Source organism: Scleropages formosus, chromosome 16 (genome assembly GCF_900964775.1).
Source record: "Scleropages formosus chromosome 16, fSclFor1.1, whole genome shotgun sequence".
Classification (NCBI taxonomy): domain Eukaryota; kingdom Metazoa; phylum Chordata; class Actinopteri; order Osteoglossiformes; family Osteoglossidae; genus Scleropages; species Scleropages formosus.
This window is the reverse complement of record NC_041821.1, coordinates 24,253,531-24,273,365: the sequence shown is the minus strand read 5'-3', so window position 1 is coordinate 24,273,365 and position 19,835 is coordinate 24,253,531. Positions and strand designations below refer to the sequence as shown.

The following is a 19,835-nucleotide window of genomic DNA, read 5'->3' as shown; positions in this document are numbered from 1 at the left end:
TTGATGAAATTATGAGTAATGGATTTTAATTTCCATCCCAAATTTAGCAGGGGTTTAAGGCAGGTGTGGAATATCACCAAAAAAAAAAAATATTCAGAGGGTAATTAAGTGGAGGTGGACTGAACACAAGACTAGTGAGCAACACCGCGGTCCTCCGACTCACAAGGCCACCCAGTCTTTCTTCCACTCCACTCCTCAACAGACCTCCAACGAGGAACGTAGCGGTTTGACTCAAAGCTTTATTAATCAAACATTCCAACCCAGTGGACTCTTGTCCACCACATTATTGTTTTAATACAGCAATGTTCTTTATTAACAATTAATTGATCCAGGTACAAGAGAATGCTCACCTTCTCTTCAACATGTCCACTGTGTCTTGTCTCTTGGCACCTTAAATGGTTTTAAAGTGTTACTAACCAGGAAAAAAAAAATACAGAAAGACAAAAACATGTTGGAAACCCAAAGTAGCAGATTTACAAAGTCAATTAAAGCAGTAAATGATTACTTAATTGGAAAGATGAGTTCCCCATAGACCGAATTTTACTTCAGGGTAGACATTTTGTCACACATGTAACAAAGCATTTTCTGAACCAATTAAAAAAAAATGTATTAAAACAATTATGCCAATACTCAACAGTTGTTTCTAACAAAGGCTTAGCTCCCTGGATTCAACCACTTTAATGTTTAAGGCTAAAGCATATTTTGTACATACAGGAACATGTAGTTCAGAGATAGGCATCTGAAGAACAATGTGGCAGTTGGGACATGTCTGACACTGGCCAACTAACACAAGTTCTCAAAAAGCAACTCGGAGGCATCCAGTGAAATCTACACTGGCACCCGGTCATCATGGTTTCCCTTGTATGTTTAGTGGCTGATTCCAACCTAGCATGCACTGCAGCAAATAAAACATTACCAGTCAATTTTTAATCTTGAAGAATGTACCATCAGGATACACGTACACATTCTGGTAAGAAAAAAGAAAGTCCGTTCTTAAATTGCAGATTGATTTTAATCTCAGAAAATGACAGTTCCATACACATATCTTTTATTTTTATTTTCACTAAAGTAAAATGAATGTTGTTTAGAACAAAGACAAATCTGCAATATCTGGTACATACAGAGCTGCTTAACAGAAATCAGCTGGTAATGTGTCATAAATACAGATATCAAAAACAACCCTCAACACTCTGTGACACTGCTAGCAGTCTACAGCCACACTTTAAGGTTTTCAAACATATTTTGCAACATATTTCAGTGTACCCGCTAGGTTTCACTAACATACAACTCAATATGCAGCTCATAATTAAGATGTAATTTAAAGCATGCCATTATATACACATCCTATGTTTTTAAGGTGACCAGTCTTTTAACATATGTATAAGTTTGCAGTTACAACCATTTTGTGTCATGCTTTTTTCTAAGCAGAAAGCCATCTTAAGTTTCCATGATTCAAGAATGTCTAGCTTTTTAACATTAAATTTAATATCTGTGCCTCAAATAATGGGAGATTCTTTTGACTGTCTGAATGTAACAGAAATGTCCCAATCCTGCACCTGATGATGAAAACCTTTGTGTGTGGGTGGAGAGCATTGTGAAAATTTACAAGACATTTTTAAGAGAGGGTTTAAGACAGAGGGTCAGAAGAATCTATAAGGATTAATTGCTGTAGGTCTGTCCTTCTGGTGGTTGTGGAAGCTTCATATTCTCTTTGGACATCATTAGACGCCGTAGCTCTTGAAGAACAACTTTAATGCTATAAGTATTTTGCCATTTTGACAGAATTGGTATGCTACGTGCGTCTACCTGCAAAGCCAAAAGAAAACATTTCTCAGTTAAACCATGCAGATAGAAGTACATATGGCTAAGGGTATGTTTTGGTCTTCCAGCATCCAGTAGTGAAATGAAAACTTAAGTACCTGAACTTAAGCCATGGGAAAATGTCACTCTACTCCTGATATAGCAGTAGTATATAGATTTTATATAGATTCCTACAAATCTAAACACAATGTAGTAACCTCTTGTCTGACATCACTTCTATTTTAGCACATATAATGTAATGCTCCCGTTATTCCCTTAAAGAACTGGACAGTTCAACAGAGACAAAAATACGGAATTCTAGGACAACTGTACTTTTTTTGCTAGATCACAATAGCAGTCAGATTCATTGGCACCTTATCTCTTGAAAACAAATGGACTCAGTTTCATCGATGGCTTAAAACTAAAACAGATTAATACAAATAACAGTTAAAGCTTAGCATTTTTATGAAGACCTGAACAAGAAAGTACTGGTACCTTTAAAAAAAAAAAAAAGTATTTAGCTGCACAGCCATCGCAGCTTAGTACTCTGAATCAAGGCTTTCTATTTCACCTCTGCTGAGGTCACAGTTGGTAACTTTTTACGTAAAGCTTAGTCAAGCTGCCAGTTTTCTTGCACTGAATTAACTGAATAATCCTCTTCCAGCTGGCCACCAGGTTCATGAATTCAAAAATCTTCAAGAATTACAATAAAGACGCTGCATCTAAGTTCCACCTGGGAAAAATACATGGTACTTACCATCCCATTGGAATTGTTTATTCCATTCATACTAATTTTTGTTACAAATCTAACAGATGGTGGAACTTCTGGGTATTTAGGTCCGCATTCTACTTTGAGGCTGTATATTCGGTTTTCGTAGTTAGTCTAGAAAAGAACACAGAAAAATTAGGCCAGTGAGGTACTGTAAAACCTGTACATCTAGATTTACATTCATTTATTTAGCTGACACTTTTCTCCAAAGCGACGTACATCTCATAAAAAATACAATGCGTGCATTGCATTAGCAGAGAGAGAGACATAGGTGCAGATGTGTGATTAAATAGCAAGTTTCTTTCCACCATATGAACCAATGTACATCACATGAGTAGCTGGATAAAACATTATCTGAATATCAATGTATTGTAAAAATGCAAAGTGATAACTGTTCCACCTAAGTGGGTCAAATAAACATTTGGGCTTATTAGAACAATCACATTAAAACTGGATTTGTCATAGTGTCTTACATCAGAATTGTATTCTTTGCCTGTAACATTCAAAAATTTTAATAAATATTATATACTCTGAGTCCTCATGTTACAAGCATCTCAATTACAAAATTCCAAAGACACTAATACAGTATGTCTCCATGAGTTAACTGCATTTGTCTTCAGTTTTCCATTTTTATAAATTTCTTGCTGAGCAAACATCACTGTGTCTAGATTGATGTTGGCAGTAAATGTTACCAAGCCAGGACAGGAGAATGTGATGGACTTAAGTCACCTTGTTTTCAGACTTAACAGCTCGTGTCTGGTGTTTATGAATACTGGTGATCCCTAACAAAAAAAATGACAAAGACTGTACATGTTAATGGGATAAACCCATAAAGCAGCATTAAATAAGAATTGGTGGAGAGATCAATTTCCAACTTAAATTTTTTTTTTTTTTTTTTGATGTCCTGCCATTCCATCTATGGTGCACCCTGCCTCATGTCCAATGTTTCCAGGACAGCCTCTGTAAAATGTCAAAAATGCAACAATTTTTCTAGCACATTTTTAATTCTATAGGTTTATCAGAGGTTTTAAACAGTCTAACCCATGGATAAATCAAGGTTGAGCTGTATCAATCCCAATATTGTTTAAGAACCTAGTGTATTTACTTCAATGTAGCGTAGAAGTATTGCTGGTTAGTGTTCAAGCCTGAAAGAGACATTCACTCATTTAGCTGATGTTTTTCTCAAAGAGCGACTTACAATTTCAAGGTACATACAACTATTCACCCATATATGCAGTTGTCTAAGGTTACTGGACCAATTTAGGATAAGTACCCTGCTCAAGGGTACCTCAGCGGAGGTGGGAATTAAACCTGTGAGGCAGCAGCTCTAAACACTATGCGACCAGGCATTACCCATGACAGTTAAGAGCACCCAACCAGAACAGGCAGCAAGACCATCTTAAATTCAGCTCATTTCTAGTCCTAGTGTTTACAGCTTGCGCCTGGCATTTCTGAGTTTTGGTGATTCAAACAGCATCATTAAAAGGTATACTGTTACCACGGAGACCAAAGTGCAGATACAGCTGAACATGGCAGGAAGATGACAAACATTGCTCATGCTTATGACAGGATTATCAAGAAGCAGCACAAATAGGAGTCTGAAGAAACAGCATTCTGAGCAATGCAAACTTAAATTTAATGCAGCTCAAAGTTAATAATAAAACATTCAATGTTTTAATTATTATGGCTGTATCCAAGGTTTTAACTAGATAATACAGATGATTAATTGTATGTTTTATTACATTTTTTTCTGGTTATAACTGGAGATTAAAGGTGTGAAAAGTGACTTTGGAATTATGAATAAATAGCTACAGCCTCCTGGTCCAAATTGAGCCAGTACACACTAAAATAAACAGAAATTGATGGTGCTGAACAACATGAGCCAGTAAATATTTAAATTACTGTATTATATCCTATACAACCCATTCTACGACTTCACATTTCTCAGTATATTAAATTAAGCTAATTTAAGACTAGGCTAAAGGGAGTTTATTATCCAAGGATTAAATGACTGGTTATATACAACTTTTGGCACAATCCATCATGTTAATCTCAATTTAAATTGCAACTCCATTTTTTTAGTTGCATTTCTAAGGCCTATTTGGTCAAATGAGTGAAATGAAACTACCATTTTAAACTGGATGAAACAGGGTCAGGTTAATTTTGCGCTCACACTGAATGTGAACAGAATATAAAGATCATTGTAAGGGGGTTAGGAAGCAGGTGGAGCACTTTTTTCCTAAAGATTTCATCAATGTTTCACTGCAGTAATTCATTCAGAACCCCCATTTTCTTCTGACAAAACCAACAGCAACCTTGAATTTGAAAAAAGGATATAACAGTACACAGGAATATATCAGTCTTATTTCAATACTGCAAGATATTTCAAAAAGATGTTCTTGTCAAAGATGTTATTGACCTGTTTGCAGATGCATCTCACTGACAGGATTTCTAGTACAATAGTGTATTCAGTGTTGCAACCTAAAAATGCAACAAAAACTATTTTTTTTTTTTTTAAGCTGGAAAGAGCACTGAAACACAATGGCATTTCGGTTTACTCCCATGCAAATCACACCTATGGAAAGTGGCTGCCATTTTTGAGGTTTCTTTCAATAAAGGTCTTTTTATCTGCATTTTCTTCAATCAAGTAAAAAATGGTAAACTCAACAGTCACATTTCACTATCGAGTTGGCCCCAAACTTGAATACTTTCATGTAGCCAATTCTTTACCGATACAAACTTTTCTCAGAAGCATATCATTCTTCTCCATAAAAAGAGAGCTAGCATATAAAATCATCAGCCAAAGCATCACCTGATCCAGCATCACATGGTGATGCGAATAGAGCTGCCTGAAGTTTTGGAAAACAGTGGAGAAGGCAGGAAGATGACAAAAAAATTGCATATAATCCTATGGCTTCTACATCTACATGATTCCACATTAAGGTAAACAGCGTAGAACTTTTTAAAATTTTTTATAATTACGTTTCTATTTCTTATAATCATGCTTGTCTTATAAACATGCTTGTACTGTATAATCATACCTGTACTAAGTATTAATGAATTTCAAGTGATAAAAAAAGAAGGGACTGCAGAACCACAGATATGAACACCCAAGTCTATCTAGCTCTGGGCAGGGTTCTTAATTGGACTTCTTTACTACTACATATTATAAATATGCCTGCCAAAGGACTGTACCAGGCATCTCAGCTTACTAGAGGGAGGGGCTCTCCCTCTGCCATGCTGTCCAAAGTCTACTAGCTGGGGTACAGAAAGAGAGCCCACTACTTTATTTCCATCCAAAACTTTGCTTTTGCCTCCCTCCCTGGGCAACCCTCCTGGTTGTTAACATTTACATTACATTTATTCTATAATATTTATTCATTTAGCAGACACTATTCTCCAAAGCTAGGTACAGTTCATACAAAAGTGCATTTCACAACCGGTAAGTCAAAGATGCAGACGCATTACTCGTAGCATGATCAGTTTTTCCAACACCACCGTTTCTACCAGCACACATTACATAAGAAGCTGTATATACAATTCATAAGGAACCCCTGGTGCACTACACCTCACATTTAAAGTTACGAACTAACACACCGTCCCAATTGATTCTGCAAGCAGGACAGTCTAGGGGACCAATTCAAGAATTAAGTTTTCTTAATGAAGCATGACAAAATTAATGCTTCATTCTTCACACCTGCAGCAAGACCTAACATCCTCTAACTAGAGTATGAATGATTATGGATTTTTCAGTCTAATACCAATCCCAATAACAGAAGCACAGATAAATATTAACTAAGAAACACATTCCTCATTATGACCATCATTAAAATAAAATACATTTACTAAATAGGAAAATATAAAAAAGCTATTACCATTTTAATGTGACTGGTTTACAAACACTATTGTAGGAAGTGAAGAACATAGGAAAACATGGCAGAAACCATACATAAAAGGGAGCGGAGAAAAATGAAATCACAATGATCTCCTATGAACCTCTGGTTTACTAGCACCGCCTTTTTCAGTAATCTTAAGGATGTTATGTTTATCATCTTCCTAGATTTCACTTTGGAAGAATAACTTGTGTACCACTCCCCCTTTACAAAACATGTATTGTTATTTTTGAACTGTGGCACATAACGGTTGTCTGATATTTGCAGATGGAAAAGGCAAGCTGGTCACATAATACATAGAGTACAAATCTGAATGAATGTACAACTTTTTAACTAGAAAAGAAAATACTTGTATCTGTTTTATTTACAAAGATAAAATTCCAAAGGTCTGAATACGTTGCACATGGTATAAGTGTTAAATATGTTCTTGCACATTTCTGACAGTTATTACTTAAGGAAAAAATAAGGACTACAATAAATATTAAAATTAGCATGTTAGCACCTACTTATCCTATTGTACAAGATACATTTTTCTGAATACCTTTGAGACCATGGTTTAAAAAAAACCCCAATCAGATTTCCCAAATCACATTTATAGCTCAGGAGAGGTGTCATTAAAAGATTGGAATAACCAGAAGTGATGAGGCAGATTTATGTATTTTGTGTCAAATTTTGTATTTATACACAAAACTGTTTTTCAGGTTTGGACACAAAGTAGTAAATGCATTTTCTCAATACTGCCGCAACTGGTGCAAAAAAGTGATATCCTTACAAAATGTACATGTACATGCATTTACATTTTTATTAAAGATGTACATTTGGCTTGAGAGGTATGCCAAAATAAGCTTCACTGCAGGAGCCCCTAGTAAAGTAGTACAAAACAACAGGGTTAAAGTAGGTTCACTTGACAAAACTTGGGTGTAATGCTCAGTAGTCCTGCTGAACCAAAAATCCTACCCTGAATGCCTCAGAAAAACACGCCCTCATGCATTAGGGTGGCTTCATAACATAATTGTCTTACCAAGACAGACCTATTGGCTTACACTAAGTTTTTCATGATTGACAGTTCAACTGATGATTTCCAAAAATATGAAAAACATTGATAAAACGGTTTTTAAAGACTCAGCATTAGAACACAGTGCAGCTCAAAGGCTGACACAGCCAAGTTTTTAAAATATCATATTTATATTCTGCAGCATCATTTCAATAGGTTTGTTAAAATAATTCACATTTAAACATGCAAGCACTTTAGTAGACAGTATTTGAAAACGTGTTTATATCTCTCAAAAATGTCTAAGGGGTTTGTCCTGAGTGCATTGTTTAATTGTGCAATTTTCACTAATTTTACTGATGAGGTTCATTTCTCATGGACTTTGCTTACCTGCCTAATTAAAATATTAAAACCTTTTTATAAACAATTACACAAAAGGCCCTCAATAAAAAAAAGCCAAAGAAGTTGAGCTGTTTGCTGTGCCACAACACTCAACTGAAATTATTCAGCACAACCACCAGTGAAACTGACAAAATTATATATACTATTTACTAGATGCCTGAAATTATCACAGTGGGGAAGAACCCTGCATTTAGAAATTATAACGCTATAAGTCATCCTCTGCTGTTAAGATTTATAGAACTATACAAGTTTTCTATCCATTATCCAGCGACAACTATTTACAAAAATTTACTTCTGTGGTTTAAGAAAAAATTTCACTAATTTTCTATATATATTTTTTTCTTCAATTGTTATATTAAGTTTATTTTCTATTATTTTCATCAGTGTGCTAACATATACATACTGCTGAGTGCAGCTGGTAGATTTGTCAAATTTAATCCAAAGAAACTTGTATCAAAAATTAGAAAATGTGCTGTACAACTGTAAGGTTCACTTCTGGTACTTTTCTCAGTAACCTTTTTCAACATCTGGAGAAGCATTTCAATTCTGATACAGTGGTCTAGATGGACTATCAGGGACAACTGGGATACCAGGGAGCTACTTCACTAAAACAGTTCTATTACACCAATAACTGCACTATGCTGATGCTTACCCGTGCAGGTCCAATGATCATGCCTGTCCATCGTGTAAGAGTCATGTCCTCATCATCCTCAAGTCCCCAGCTGACAGTACCATCACCTACTCCTTTCTGTCCCTCTTCGAGCTCTTCCAGCAGGCGAAAATTGCGAGGAACTTTAACTCCTGCAATAATAAGTTATTTATTCAAATGTTCAGAAGAAGTTGAAAGTCAAACAAGACACATTCTTCAACATTATCAACCAACCCATTGAAAGCTAACATTCAGGTAAGAGCAAAAAATTGTAACAAATGTTTCCAAAACTTCAAGTTCTTGAGTTCAGTGGAGGATATTATGCAATATGACCGGATCTCCAACTCTGCATCTTCAATGCACTAGAACTGCATATTTTTCTTGCTATGCTGTTACTGTCTTTCTCAACTTCCCTATGTCCTCTGTATTGGCTTTCCACAATCTATTCTTTCATTCTTTGTTACCTTTGGGATCTATGTAATAACAAAATGCTCAGAAAATCCCCAAAAGAATCCTCCAATCTGGCTGTGAAGCCATTGAGAAAATGCAGTTCTGACATCCTGACTGACCACTGTTTCTTTTAGAAACTAGTGTTGTTTCTTTTGGTTATCTGGAAACAGTTTCTTTTCTTTGTTTACTTTTTTCAGTCTGGAAGATATTGTTTATTTAACTATTTGGAGTTAAGTAACTCGATAATAGGTTCACATTCATTTATTGTCATGGTGTCTTACTATAATACAAGACTCAAGGACAGGACAAATAGAAATGCAAAAGCAGAAACTAATTTTAAAAAACTGAAGCCTAGAATTGTGTAGCTTCACTGCTTTCACTTTGTAAATGTGCTTGTTATTGTCTGTTGGCAAGGGGAGCATCTAAAATTAGCTTTTTATCTGATCAAACAGCTAATTATCAATTACTGTATAACACTACCAAAACAAATGTTATAGTCTATATATTTGTGCCGTTTCTCTCCTTACATTTCACCAAATATATTAACTCTAGTTAACCTCTTTTATGGTCAAAAGGATTATAACAACCACCATGAGCTGCACAATGGTGCAACAGGCAACACTGGTACCTCACAGTGCCCAAGATGCACGTTTGGGCGAAGTTTTGAATAAAGTTCAAGGTGTGTGAAGTTGCATGATTTCCCCATGTAACAAAATCCAAAGACATGCGCAGAAGAATTTGAAGGTAATCAACATCCGTGCCCTCATTTACTATATAAACCACAGTACTTGCCAACACAGGACAAACTCAACTTAACAGCTTTAATCCTACCACTTAAATACCATGAGAATGATTCTCTAAAATTAAAATAAAGAACAATGTCTCTAGAATATATGTATGTTTAACTCTATACACTGTAGTCCCATTTGCAAAACTGCTATTCCACAGCATTTACCATGGAAATCTCTTTAGTCACGGTATATATTTCAAATAATCAATTGTTGCAAAAAAAGTTAAAATTTTGGTTTAGTGTGCTGTTATGATTATCAATCCAGAATTATAAAATACCATCTGTACCTCCCCAAGAGCAGGTTATGGCAGCAAATTGTCTAGGCCAACTGTTACTTCAAAGGCTTAAGTTGAATGACTAAGTGATTTTCAGGCTGCTTCCAATAAACAGAAAGCTAAACAGTAACAACCAGAGGCTGAATATTTCAGCCAATTCTGCAGAAAAATATTTTGTGCTGCAGTTTCCCCATCAACAAAAAAGCTACCTCAATGGTAGCCATGATACTTAAAATAAAATACTGATAACATACCAAATAACAAAACACTCTATACCCCAACACAGAGAACAAACAGTGTTAGAGAGGCCATGAACAAGGAGACCTGGCAGAGGTGTGGCCTATGGCTTAATACCACATAAGCCGGTGAAGATAAAAATGTGGCATCATGCTTTGAGCAAAATCAAGGGTCTCAATCTAGATTACTTCTGATTTCGGTATAAGGGTCATGATGACAGGGCTACAATCCAAGTGGCATAGGCTAAAGGGGATATAATAACTAATGACTTGGCAATTCTATTTGCTGTGGGCATAAATATGCTTGTGAAGTTGGCAGAAGTAGAGTGGTAGAAGTCCATGTGTCAGGCAACCACCCATCAGAGCCTTCAGACTTGGTAACATCTAAATGCACAGAGATTCTGTAGGAGCCTGAAAGGCTAATCATGTGGGGTAGGATAAGTTTCAAGCCATCTAAGTCCAGGTTTCAGATGCTGAAAGAACCAAAGTCTACTGAGAAGTTCCACTTTAGCACAGGTAGTAAACTGATTCCATTCATTCTGGAGATGCCTGAAGAGCCTAGGCAAGTTGTCTTACAGCATCCTGATAGATTTGGTAACTATTCAGGCAACTTACCAGAAGCTGGAGTGGTGGACAGCAGCAGCGGCTGGTGAAGGGGAGGGGGAAAAAATGGGGACTTCCAGCTTAAAGTACGGGTATTTCAATGCAGTATGCAGATGCATTCTTTAGCCCCTCCCGGTTTGTGAAGTCTCTGTATCAAGGGCACAAACCCTTGACAGAAGGATAAGCAACCATCTCTGTACATGGCTTGGTCTACCTCAAAGAACAGTATGACCTTGTATGGGCTGAGTAACACGCTAAAATTACTTTTAGGAAGTTTAGAAGACAGACAAGTGAAGTCCTACAACAAAGGGTCTCATGTGATCCTAGGGTCACAGGAGCTGGCATTAAATTAAGGACAGGTAGGAACTGGGGTATGTTAGCTGCAATGGGGCAGGCAGAGCCCCAGCTAACGCACAGCTTGGTGGTGGGAACAGTGACATTTGGAAGGGCTAGTTTTTGCAGTATTCCATCATGCAATATGACAAAGTCCAGGAAAAGAAGAAGCTCAAGCTGAATCAGGAGGAGGTGTGCATAGCAACAGAGGAAAAATGGATGACTAGAATGGTAGGGATGCAGCAGGAAAAAGAATTAACTAAGTAGGAATGGGCTCTTCCAGGTAAGCTTTGTTGGGAAGAGCTTAAGAGAAAAAAATCTCCATCACACTCTTTATGTTCAAAAAGAGGGATACAGGAACACATCCTCAGCTGCTGTATAGGAGTGCTGGGTGAGGGCCACTATCATCAATATCATGATCAGGTGCTCAAGGCTGTTACAGAGCTTATCAGTGCGAGGACAGCAAACAGTAAAATTTGTTGACCAGCAAGGCATGCCAAAGCATTTCAAGGAAGGTGAGAGAGTAAAATCAGTACCCAATGCCAGTTCAGGGCTCCTGGTGATGACATGAGACTGCCAGTTGATGGTTCAGTTAGTTTTACAATCACAATGAGCCATCTTGAAGATTGGACACTGTCCTGCTGTCTGAAACTTCTCAAAAAGTCATCTTGTTACAGTCTAAAGACCCATAGAAAGAGTGCACAGAATTGACCAATGCAAGGAAGATAACGTATGGGTAACTGGTGGAGCACCACTGCTGTTTAGGCTGAAAAGCTGAGGGCAAGGTGTGGCCCATCAAAGTAGGCTGGGACAGTCTTTCCAAGAAAGTCACTCTATAGGGGGGCCTTCGGCATGCTGGGTATTACAGGCAGTCAAGAGAAGGAAGATTGTCAAAGCTGTTACCGAGTCTGTGGAGAGGGCATCTAGATGGCTGTGGATCAGGAGAGGTGAGCAGTGGGTTTGAGGTAGCACCACCAGAACACAGGTTGGGGTATGTTCAACCCTGGTTGGGTCCCCTGTGTGAGGGTGTCTGACGCTGAAAGACCCAAAACAACCAGTGACCCCAGGTTACATTAGTGATGATGCAGGTGCATCACAAGATGTGTGTAATAGAAACAGGTGTGTTTTTCTTTGAAAAACAATGAGGTGAAAGAATGCTCATATTGCTGTTATCTGCACTTAACTCCAAACAGAATGCTTTTGCCATAAGCACTAAATTTCCTTCAAAAATGCAGTCATTTCAATACAGAAAAATTTTAAATTTGTTTAACATGTTATTCTAATTAAGATAAACCACAATATCTGGTATAGACTACACTTACACCCTCTGATTCCACACATGCTGTAGATCACATTGATTCTAGCTTTATCACCTGATCCTGCTGAAGTCTGTATATCAATACTCCTTTTCATCCTGTTACATCCCGTTCATATAGAACCATTTCTAAACCACTAAAAAAACAATCTATTCTCACCTGTCAATCAGTTATATGCATTCAACATGTTGATTCAGGGGAGAATAAACTAGGGGTAGACTTGGGAGAGCAATAAAATTTGAAAAATATGACTACCTTATATCACAACTAAATAGAGGAACAACTTGAAATAAAAACTGTCATTTACAGGGCCATTACTGTGCTGCATATCAAAACATATTGCAGGTAACAATGAATATAAAAGTAAGATATCCAAAATTAATACTTTTCCCTCTATTTAGATAAAACTGGTTATATTTCTGGAAAATAAAAAAAACATCAGTGACACAGGCAATATTATGTTCTTTAAAGTCAGGGTAGCTATACGCTTGCAAAAATCCACAAAGACAAATTCAGTTTACACAATTTTACAAAATCAGCAACAACCAGGTATGTACATACTTTTTACGAACCATCTTAAAGACTCTAAACTAACTGAACAAATACAGAAAAGCAGTTTTTCAAAACAGAAAACAGCAAAGTACATTAATATCATACAAGACTGTTTGCTGGAGGTGAAAAGACACTGGCAAAACTTATAAATCAAACAAAGCTTCATCACAACAAATCCTTCATTTACTAATAACACAGTTACTTAATTTTGTGAATTTTCCTGGTCATGAACCGATTTCTTACCTATACAAATGTTCAAGGTCAAGATGAAATTTTTAAGTGATAAAAAACATTACAGATGGGTAAATTTATTCTATGAGGCCACTACAACAACAATCCAAACAAAAGGAATGAATTCAGTTCCATTATCACATATAAGCTTGTGAAGTGTTATTTGCTACAGCTACCAAATAACCCCATTTATAAGGTATAAACCTGAGTGGCATGCAACAAAACATTGCTCTATGCCAATGTTGTTCTCATAACAACACACCCTAAACATCTGGAGTAATTAATTGTGTAATTATAACTGCACAATAAAAAAGGTGCTGCCACTGGGATCACAAAATATGAATAAACTTAATTACCTCGAGTCATTTTGCTACGAACCATAAGGTGCCGTGTACCTGGGAACTCAAATCACACCAGTGAACTGAAATCAAGCAGATGATTCACTGTTCTCCCTCTCTACAACCTTTGCAAGAGAATGAATTTAATAAAAATTGTATCTTTAGTATTATATTTACCTATATTATTAACTTCCATGTCAAGCAATGACACTGAAGCACAATATGAAATAATGACAAGGTGCACATGGGGAGGCATTAAAACATTAAAATTCCATACTTCAGAGCTACCTGTAAAAGTGAACTTATAATTTAGTTCACATATAACTGAAGTTGGCTAGCGTAGGCTATCGAACACACAGGAATATTTATCTTCTTTCTTCCAGGAAAACTAGTTATATTAGTCTGTTGTTGCTTTTAGTTTGAACCAACCCAAAGCCTCTACCCGTTTCAGGATTCAGTCTACATTATTATACTCAGCTTTAAATTGTCTAAGGGAAAGCCCTTCATTTTCAAAATGAAACCTAATGCACATGGCTGGACACTGCGACCTAACAGATGTCAAGCGACTGAGGGTGTCATGTCTATTATTGCAAAGTTATTAAAGAAACAGTTCTGCAATAATCACCATCCCAAAAAACACAACTCTCAAAATGGCAGCAGGGAACAGCAATTGTTACTTAAATTTAACTATTACATTATGTAAACAATCTAAATTTCTGCTGACAGCATATTGTGAAGAACTAAAAATTCAAAGAGAAACCTTAAGACTATGCAGCCAAACAGTATGGACTAAAGGCAATGACATATAACAGACCGTTCCTTTCAAACTTCCAACATCATGGCGACTTAAGCAACCAAAGGATAAGGCTCAGACATTGCCTGTATACAGGCCAATGTGGACGAAAACTCCAGCTGTGGATGACTTGTCTCCCACAAAGCTTTATCCAAAGCGGCCAGTTATTAAGAATACCTTTAGCTTGGAAAGCAAAAATAACATTGCCTTCAAACATTTAGTATAATTCACATCTGGTTATTTTGCCCATTTTTATTTCATTATGAACTGACAATATTTACAAAATGTTCATTGCCTTGGATGTGAGGGGTCTACAATGATTTTGCTAGCCCTTTACTGTGTGTGTGTGTGTTCATTGCCTTTATACTTCTGTCAGAGCATGAGGAACAAATAAGACTAAAACTGACATTTGAATGCCAAATCTATATTGAATATACTATTTAAATACTCATTAAAGTATATTTATTGAATTCAATATATTAAAATAATGTGGCCAAAAAATAGTAGCATGTCCTCCATGTCCATTTACAAGCTTTATGTAACCTGTAACACTAGAAGAAATCAAGAGGGTTACTTACTAATTCAGTGTTTCATTCTGTCAGAACTCAAATTTTAATGTAAATATGGGTTTCACAAAAGAGAAAATGTTCCCCTTAGAAAATCACATAGAAATCCCAATTATTTAAAACACCTCCAGTTCATTATAAGTTGAATCAATCTACTGTGATATTACAAAGAAGCAAAAATCGATATTTGTGCCCATCAGCTTGAGATTTACATTTATTTATTTACAATATACTTTTCTCCAAAGCATCTCAGAGAAACCTGCAACTATTTTATACTAATCTTGTATTGTATTGTGTTGGTTGGGTATTGGTTAGTGGGTGGCTAATGGATGGCCGGAGTGGGAGGTTTCTTGGTGGGCGGAGTCACCAGGACTGCGCCATGAGCATGGAGGGAGATGGGTCTGGGATGCCAGATCTCACTATTGAGCCTTCTGGAGGTGTCGTGGACTCGATTCAACGAAACATCAACGAAGGAAGGTGTCCATTTGACAACACCGGCGAAGTGCTCGCGGTGGTTCCTGGTGAGGAAGGCAATACCTGTCCATGATGTGGGCTGATTTGTAGGTGGAGGGAGATATTCTGAGGAGGGATAGGTGGTATATAGGGTTTTAGGAGGGATGGAGTACTGGTGGCATGGTTAGTTTGTGTCCAGCCTCCTTAATTTTGGCACAATGGTTTGAACTTCTTTCCCTGTGCATTACTGTATTTCTATATTGGTGATCTGGAAAATTAAAGTTTATCTGTAAAACAACAAACATGCATTTTAGTAAGCAACTATCAGTTTGTCTAATAAATGGTAAAATCAAATCTGGCCACACTATCAGTTCAGTGCTCTACTCACAAATACAGGAGGTAAAGCAAACTTAGCCATTATCATTTCATCATACTGAACAGGTCCATACTGGCTCTTGAAAAATTAATAGGGCTAATTTGTGTAATTACTTGTAAAACAGTTTAAGTTATTAATCTGTGGTGCCACAGGGGTACAGCAGATAGTGTGGGTGCCTCTCACTATCCACTGTATTCCTGTGCCAAGAGGACCGTGTGAAATCAAGCAAGGGTTCAGTCCCTACTCAGTCTTGTGAAATTTGCATATAGCCACCACATTTGAATGGGTTTCTTCCTCCTATCCAAAGACATTTTCAAATTTGAGGTTAACTGATGACTCCAAATTGCCTGTAGTGTGTGCATAGCTACCAAAGGATGACCTGGTGTCCTATTCAGGGCGGACCATGACTGGCTTAGTGCCTAATGCTTCCAGGGCAGCCTCTGTAACATCATGACCACACATTGGATGAGTAGTTGCAATAGTGCCCAAAGGAAATAATCTCCTTTAATAAAACTTGCTTGAGGAAGTAATCACATCACAATCCACTTCTGAACAGAGGACCACTAGTTAATAATTAATATTAGTAATTCTGGAGAATTTCAAACTTAAGTAGTCAAAGAACTAAAAATTAAATACAGTAACCACAAATGGTTAAATAAGGTGGTTTCCTTATTTAAAATAACCATCCATTAGCAGATGTTATTGATAAGTTTTCGTTGAACTTTAATTCTCAAGCTAGAGGAATCCACTGGAGCACTGTCCTCAAAAGTCTAGAGGAGCCCCTGGTAAATATTATATTCCATTTCAGGTTGCAGACATAATTTATAATGTAAATGGTACAAAGAGGAATAATAATCTGTGCATTCATATATCTGTCCTCTATATTCTCATGTTAATTTAGATACAAAGATACAAATATGTAGTTCTAATTAAAATACACTCCTGAAAGACACAAAGACCACAGCAAATATGCTTATGTTTACAATGAGTCCTGCAAATTAAATCAATTTATAACACCATGGTATCAATACTAACAACTATCATTACTAAATTTCCACTACTACTGTTTAACGTGGGGGGCAAAAACCTCAATATTATTTTTAAATTGTTAGATAAATTAATAAATGAATGCTAAAATTAATAAATAAATGCTAAATGAATAAATGTAAACTACTCATAGAACTGATTTCACTCATGAGAATTAAAACTCTTGCACAAATGCAAACAGCAGCATAATCAAGCCTTATATTATTATTATTATTATTATTATTATTATTATATGAAGAAATCATACTTAACATGATGATCTGCCGATTTATTAACTGATCGTTTTCACAGTTTCAGTTTGGCCTCCAAAATGAAGTCAATGCTACAACCTTGAATAACCACACGGATGTTTTTTTTTTTTTTAAACGGCACTAAAGTTCCTCGCTACGCGCGCTCGTGCATGAAGGCGCAAGCAGCAGCGCGGAGGAAACACGGCGGGAATGCGCGCTGCCCACTGCGGGCTCGGGGCTCGCCAGGCACACCCTGAGCGCTGCTAGTAGAAGAACAAAGCACACTTCTCCGAGTACAGCCAGGCAGTCCGCAAAAACATCACAGCATTTCCGTGTTCGCACGTTATTCATACAACTTGAGTTCATATTCATAACAGCTTGGGCCTTCTGTGAATTTACATAAACATTTTTTCAAGAAATCTGAGTGAGGCCTACCGTTAACTAAGTGGCTAGCTAACAGTAAGTGGTAGAACATTCTCCCACCCAGTGAGTGACGTGCTGCGGAAATGAGTTTCTCTAGTTAGCTTACTAGCCAACTACAGCGCATACCGCCAAGTAATTCATCATATAGTTATGTTTAAAAAATCGGACATCCTGACTTATTATTCTCAATTACATCGATTGCTAATATTTGTTTTATTCGGTTTTAACGTGTCGAGTACGTCTTTCGGCCCCCAAACGCTAGCAAAGTCGGAGCTTGATACTTCCTGAATGAAACGAGTGCTGCAGTGGGTCTCGTGTTGGCGTGCGCGCTGCTTTCGCTGCCACACAAATTATGGCGGTACATGTCAGATTGGCAAATAGTTGGCTGAAGACTGAGCTAAGTTTCATACAGTTGCAATTGTCTCGTTTCGCATTTATTTCATGAACGTTTTAGACCTCAAAAAGGAAATGAAATCCGTCAGATTCTAATCAGCAGAAATGACAATATCGCCGAGGAGCTCTCACTCGATAAGTGTCCAACAAGCAACATGATAGTCAGAATCGCAGATGGTATCCAGCTCCCCACTCTCTAAAGGTACGTATTCAAAAGCAGTACTTTTTTCATTTATTCCAACAGACCTAAACAACAAAAGAATATAAATCGTCTCACTGATTGTTACACAGACCTGAGGAGGCCGCCATCTTGTTCAGCCGAATCCAGAAGCAAACGAAATTCTGACACGGCGATCACGTGATTACTTCGTCATTCCTGGATCAGATGTGGGGTTTGTCTGCGAGTAGGAAAACCTGCAGCCACGGAGGTATTTCCAGCGAGGGTGGTGTGCGCGCGCACTCATGCCATACGTGTTAGGTTTCGCGCTGCTCAATCTGTGATGGCTGGCGTCAGGACTCGCTATAACTACGAGAAAGAATAAATATAAAATTAAGCTTTTTTTTTTTTCATTTTAACTTTACAACCAGGCACATAACGATGTTAAGGCACTGTGGTGAAGATATATTTGTGAAAGGAACCTTACGTGTTAAATCCAGTTTTATCAAGTTATGCTACGTGGTCGGAACAATCAATGAATAAAATCTTCATGTATTATAGCTGACCACCAACTTGTGGTTAACTATTTATTAAATGCTAGCTCTTTTCACCCGTCTGTGTCATAAACCTAAAATATAGGCCAGTGATATTGTTAAAAAATTAAATAAACAGTTTCAGTCAATTTCCATTTGTATGGCTCTAAACCTACGTTTTTTACCCTAGGCTACAGGCTACACAGATGCAACTGATATAATTATTTTATTCGCTGGCCTATATATTAATAAATATTAAACACATTTCTTAATATCAAAATACTATTTATTGTTTTAAAATATTTACATTTACTTTTATTCATCTGGCAGACGCTTTTCTCCAAAGCAACGGCGCGCATGATCTCATAGAAAATACAGTTTGTGTATTACCTTAGAGACATAGCAGATATAGAGACGTGTATATTTATATCCGAAGAGAATGGTTTTCTTTATTTATTTGTTTCATACATTTGTTTGTTTGCTTTTAATATTTTGTACACACATCTTAAAAACTGGCAGACGGCTGATAAACGAAACAGTACTAATCTGAATAACAACTAAAACATTTCAAACATAAATCATTTTGCTGTGTGTAGCTGTGTGTTTTCTTGAATTTGCACTATGTGATGGGTTGTTTTGGGTGTTTATGCATGCATTGTCTCCAGAGGCATTCTGCAACTTGCAAGTGGAGCTGGCAACCAGGAATGGGAGTAGTAAGATCAGTGGAGGCCTAAGAGAGAGAAGCTATTTGTTCCTATATTATATATACTGCCTACGAGGGGTGCGGTGGCGCAGTGGGTTGGACCACAGTCCTGCTTTCCAGTGGGTCTGGGGTTCGAGTCCCGCTTGGGGTGCCTTGCGACGGACTGGCCTGGCGTCCCGTCCTGGGTGTGTCCCCTCCCCCTCCGGCCTTACGCCCTGTGTTACCGGGTAGGCTCCGGTTCCCCGCGACCCCGTATGGGACAGGCGGTTCTGAAAATGTGTGTGTGTGTGTATACTGCCTACATGTTTTGGTTGTGATTGGAACCCTTGGCCTTTTTTGGCTAAGATGAAAGTGTACATCCCTAGGCAAACACACTGTAAATAAAGAGCACTTTCACATATCTCTGTTTCTGGACCCTGTTCTTAGTAATACCACCAGAGAGTGATACAGTGGTGTCAAGAGTAGTGGTCGGGTACCCCATGCTACAGCATACATGGCAGAACCCGAAGACAGCTTCAAGATCCATTACAGTT

General features: G+C 37.4%; 1 protein-coding gene across 1 annotated transcript; it reads right to left on the bottom strand.

The window, feature by feature from the left end:
- Positions 1-219: 219 nt before the first annotated feature.
- On the bottom strand, positions 220-18,297 carry ube2v2 (ubiquitin-conjugating enzyme E2 variant 2). Its single transcript, XM_018751079.2, has 4 exons — positions 18,203-18,297; positions 8,508-8,656; positions 2,558-2,683; positions 220-1,806 (listed from the first exon to the last, which is right to left on the bottom strand). The coding sequence occupies exons 1-4, from the start codon at positions 18,216-18,218 to the stop codon at positions 1,660-1,662; spliced, it is 438 nt and encodes a 145-aa protein (XP_018606595.1). The 5' UTR covers positions 18,219-18,297; the 3' UTR covers positions 220-1,659.
- Positions 18,298-19,835: the final 1,538 nt, after the last annotated feature.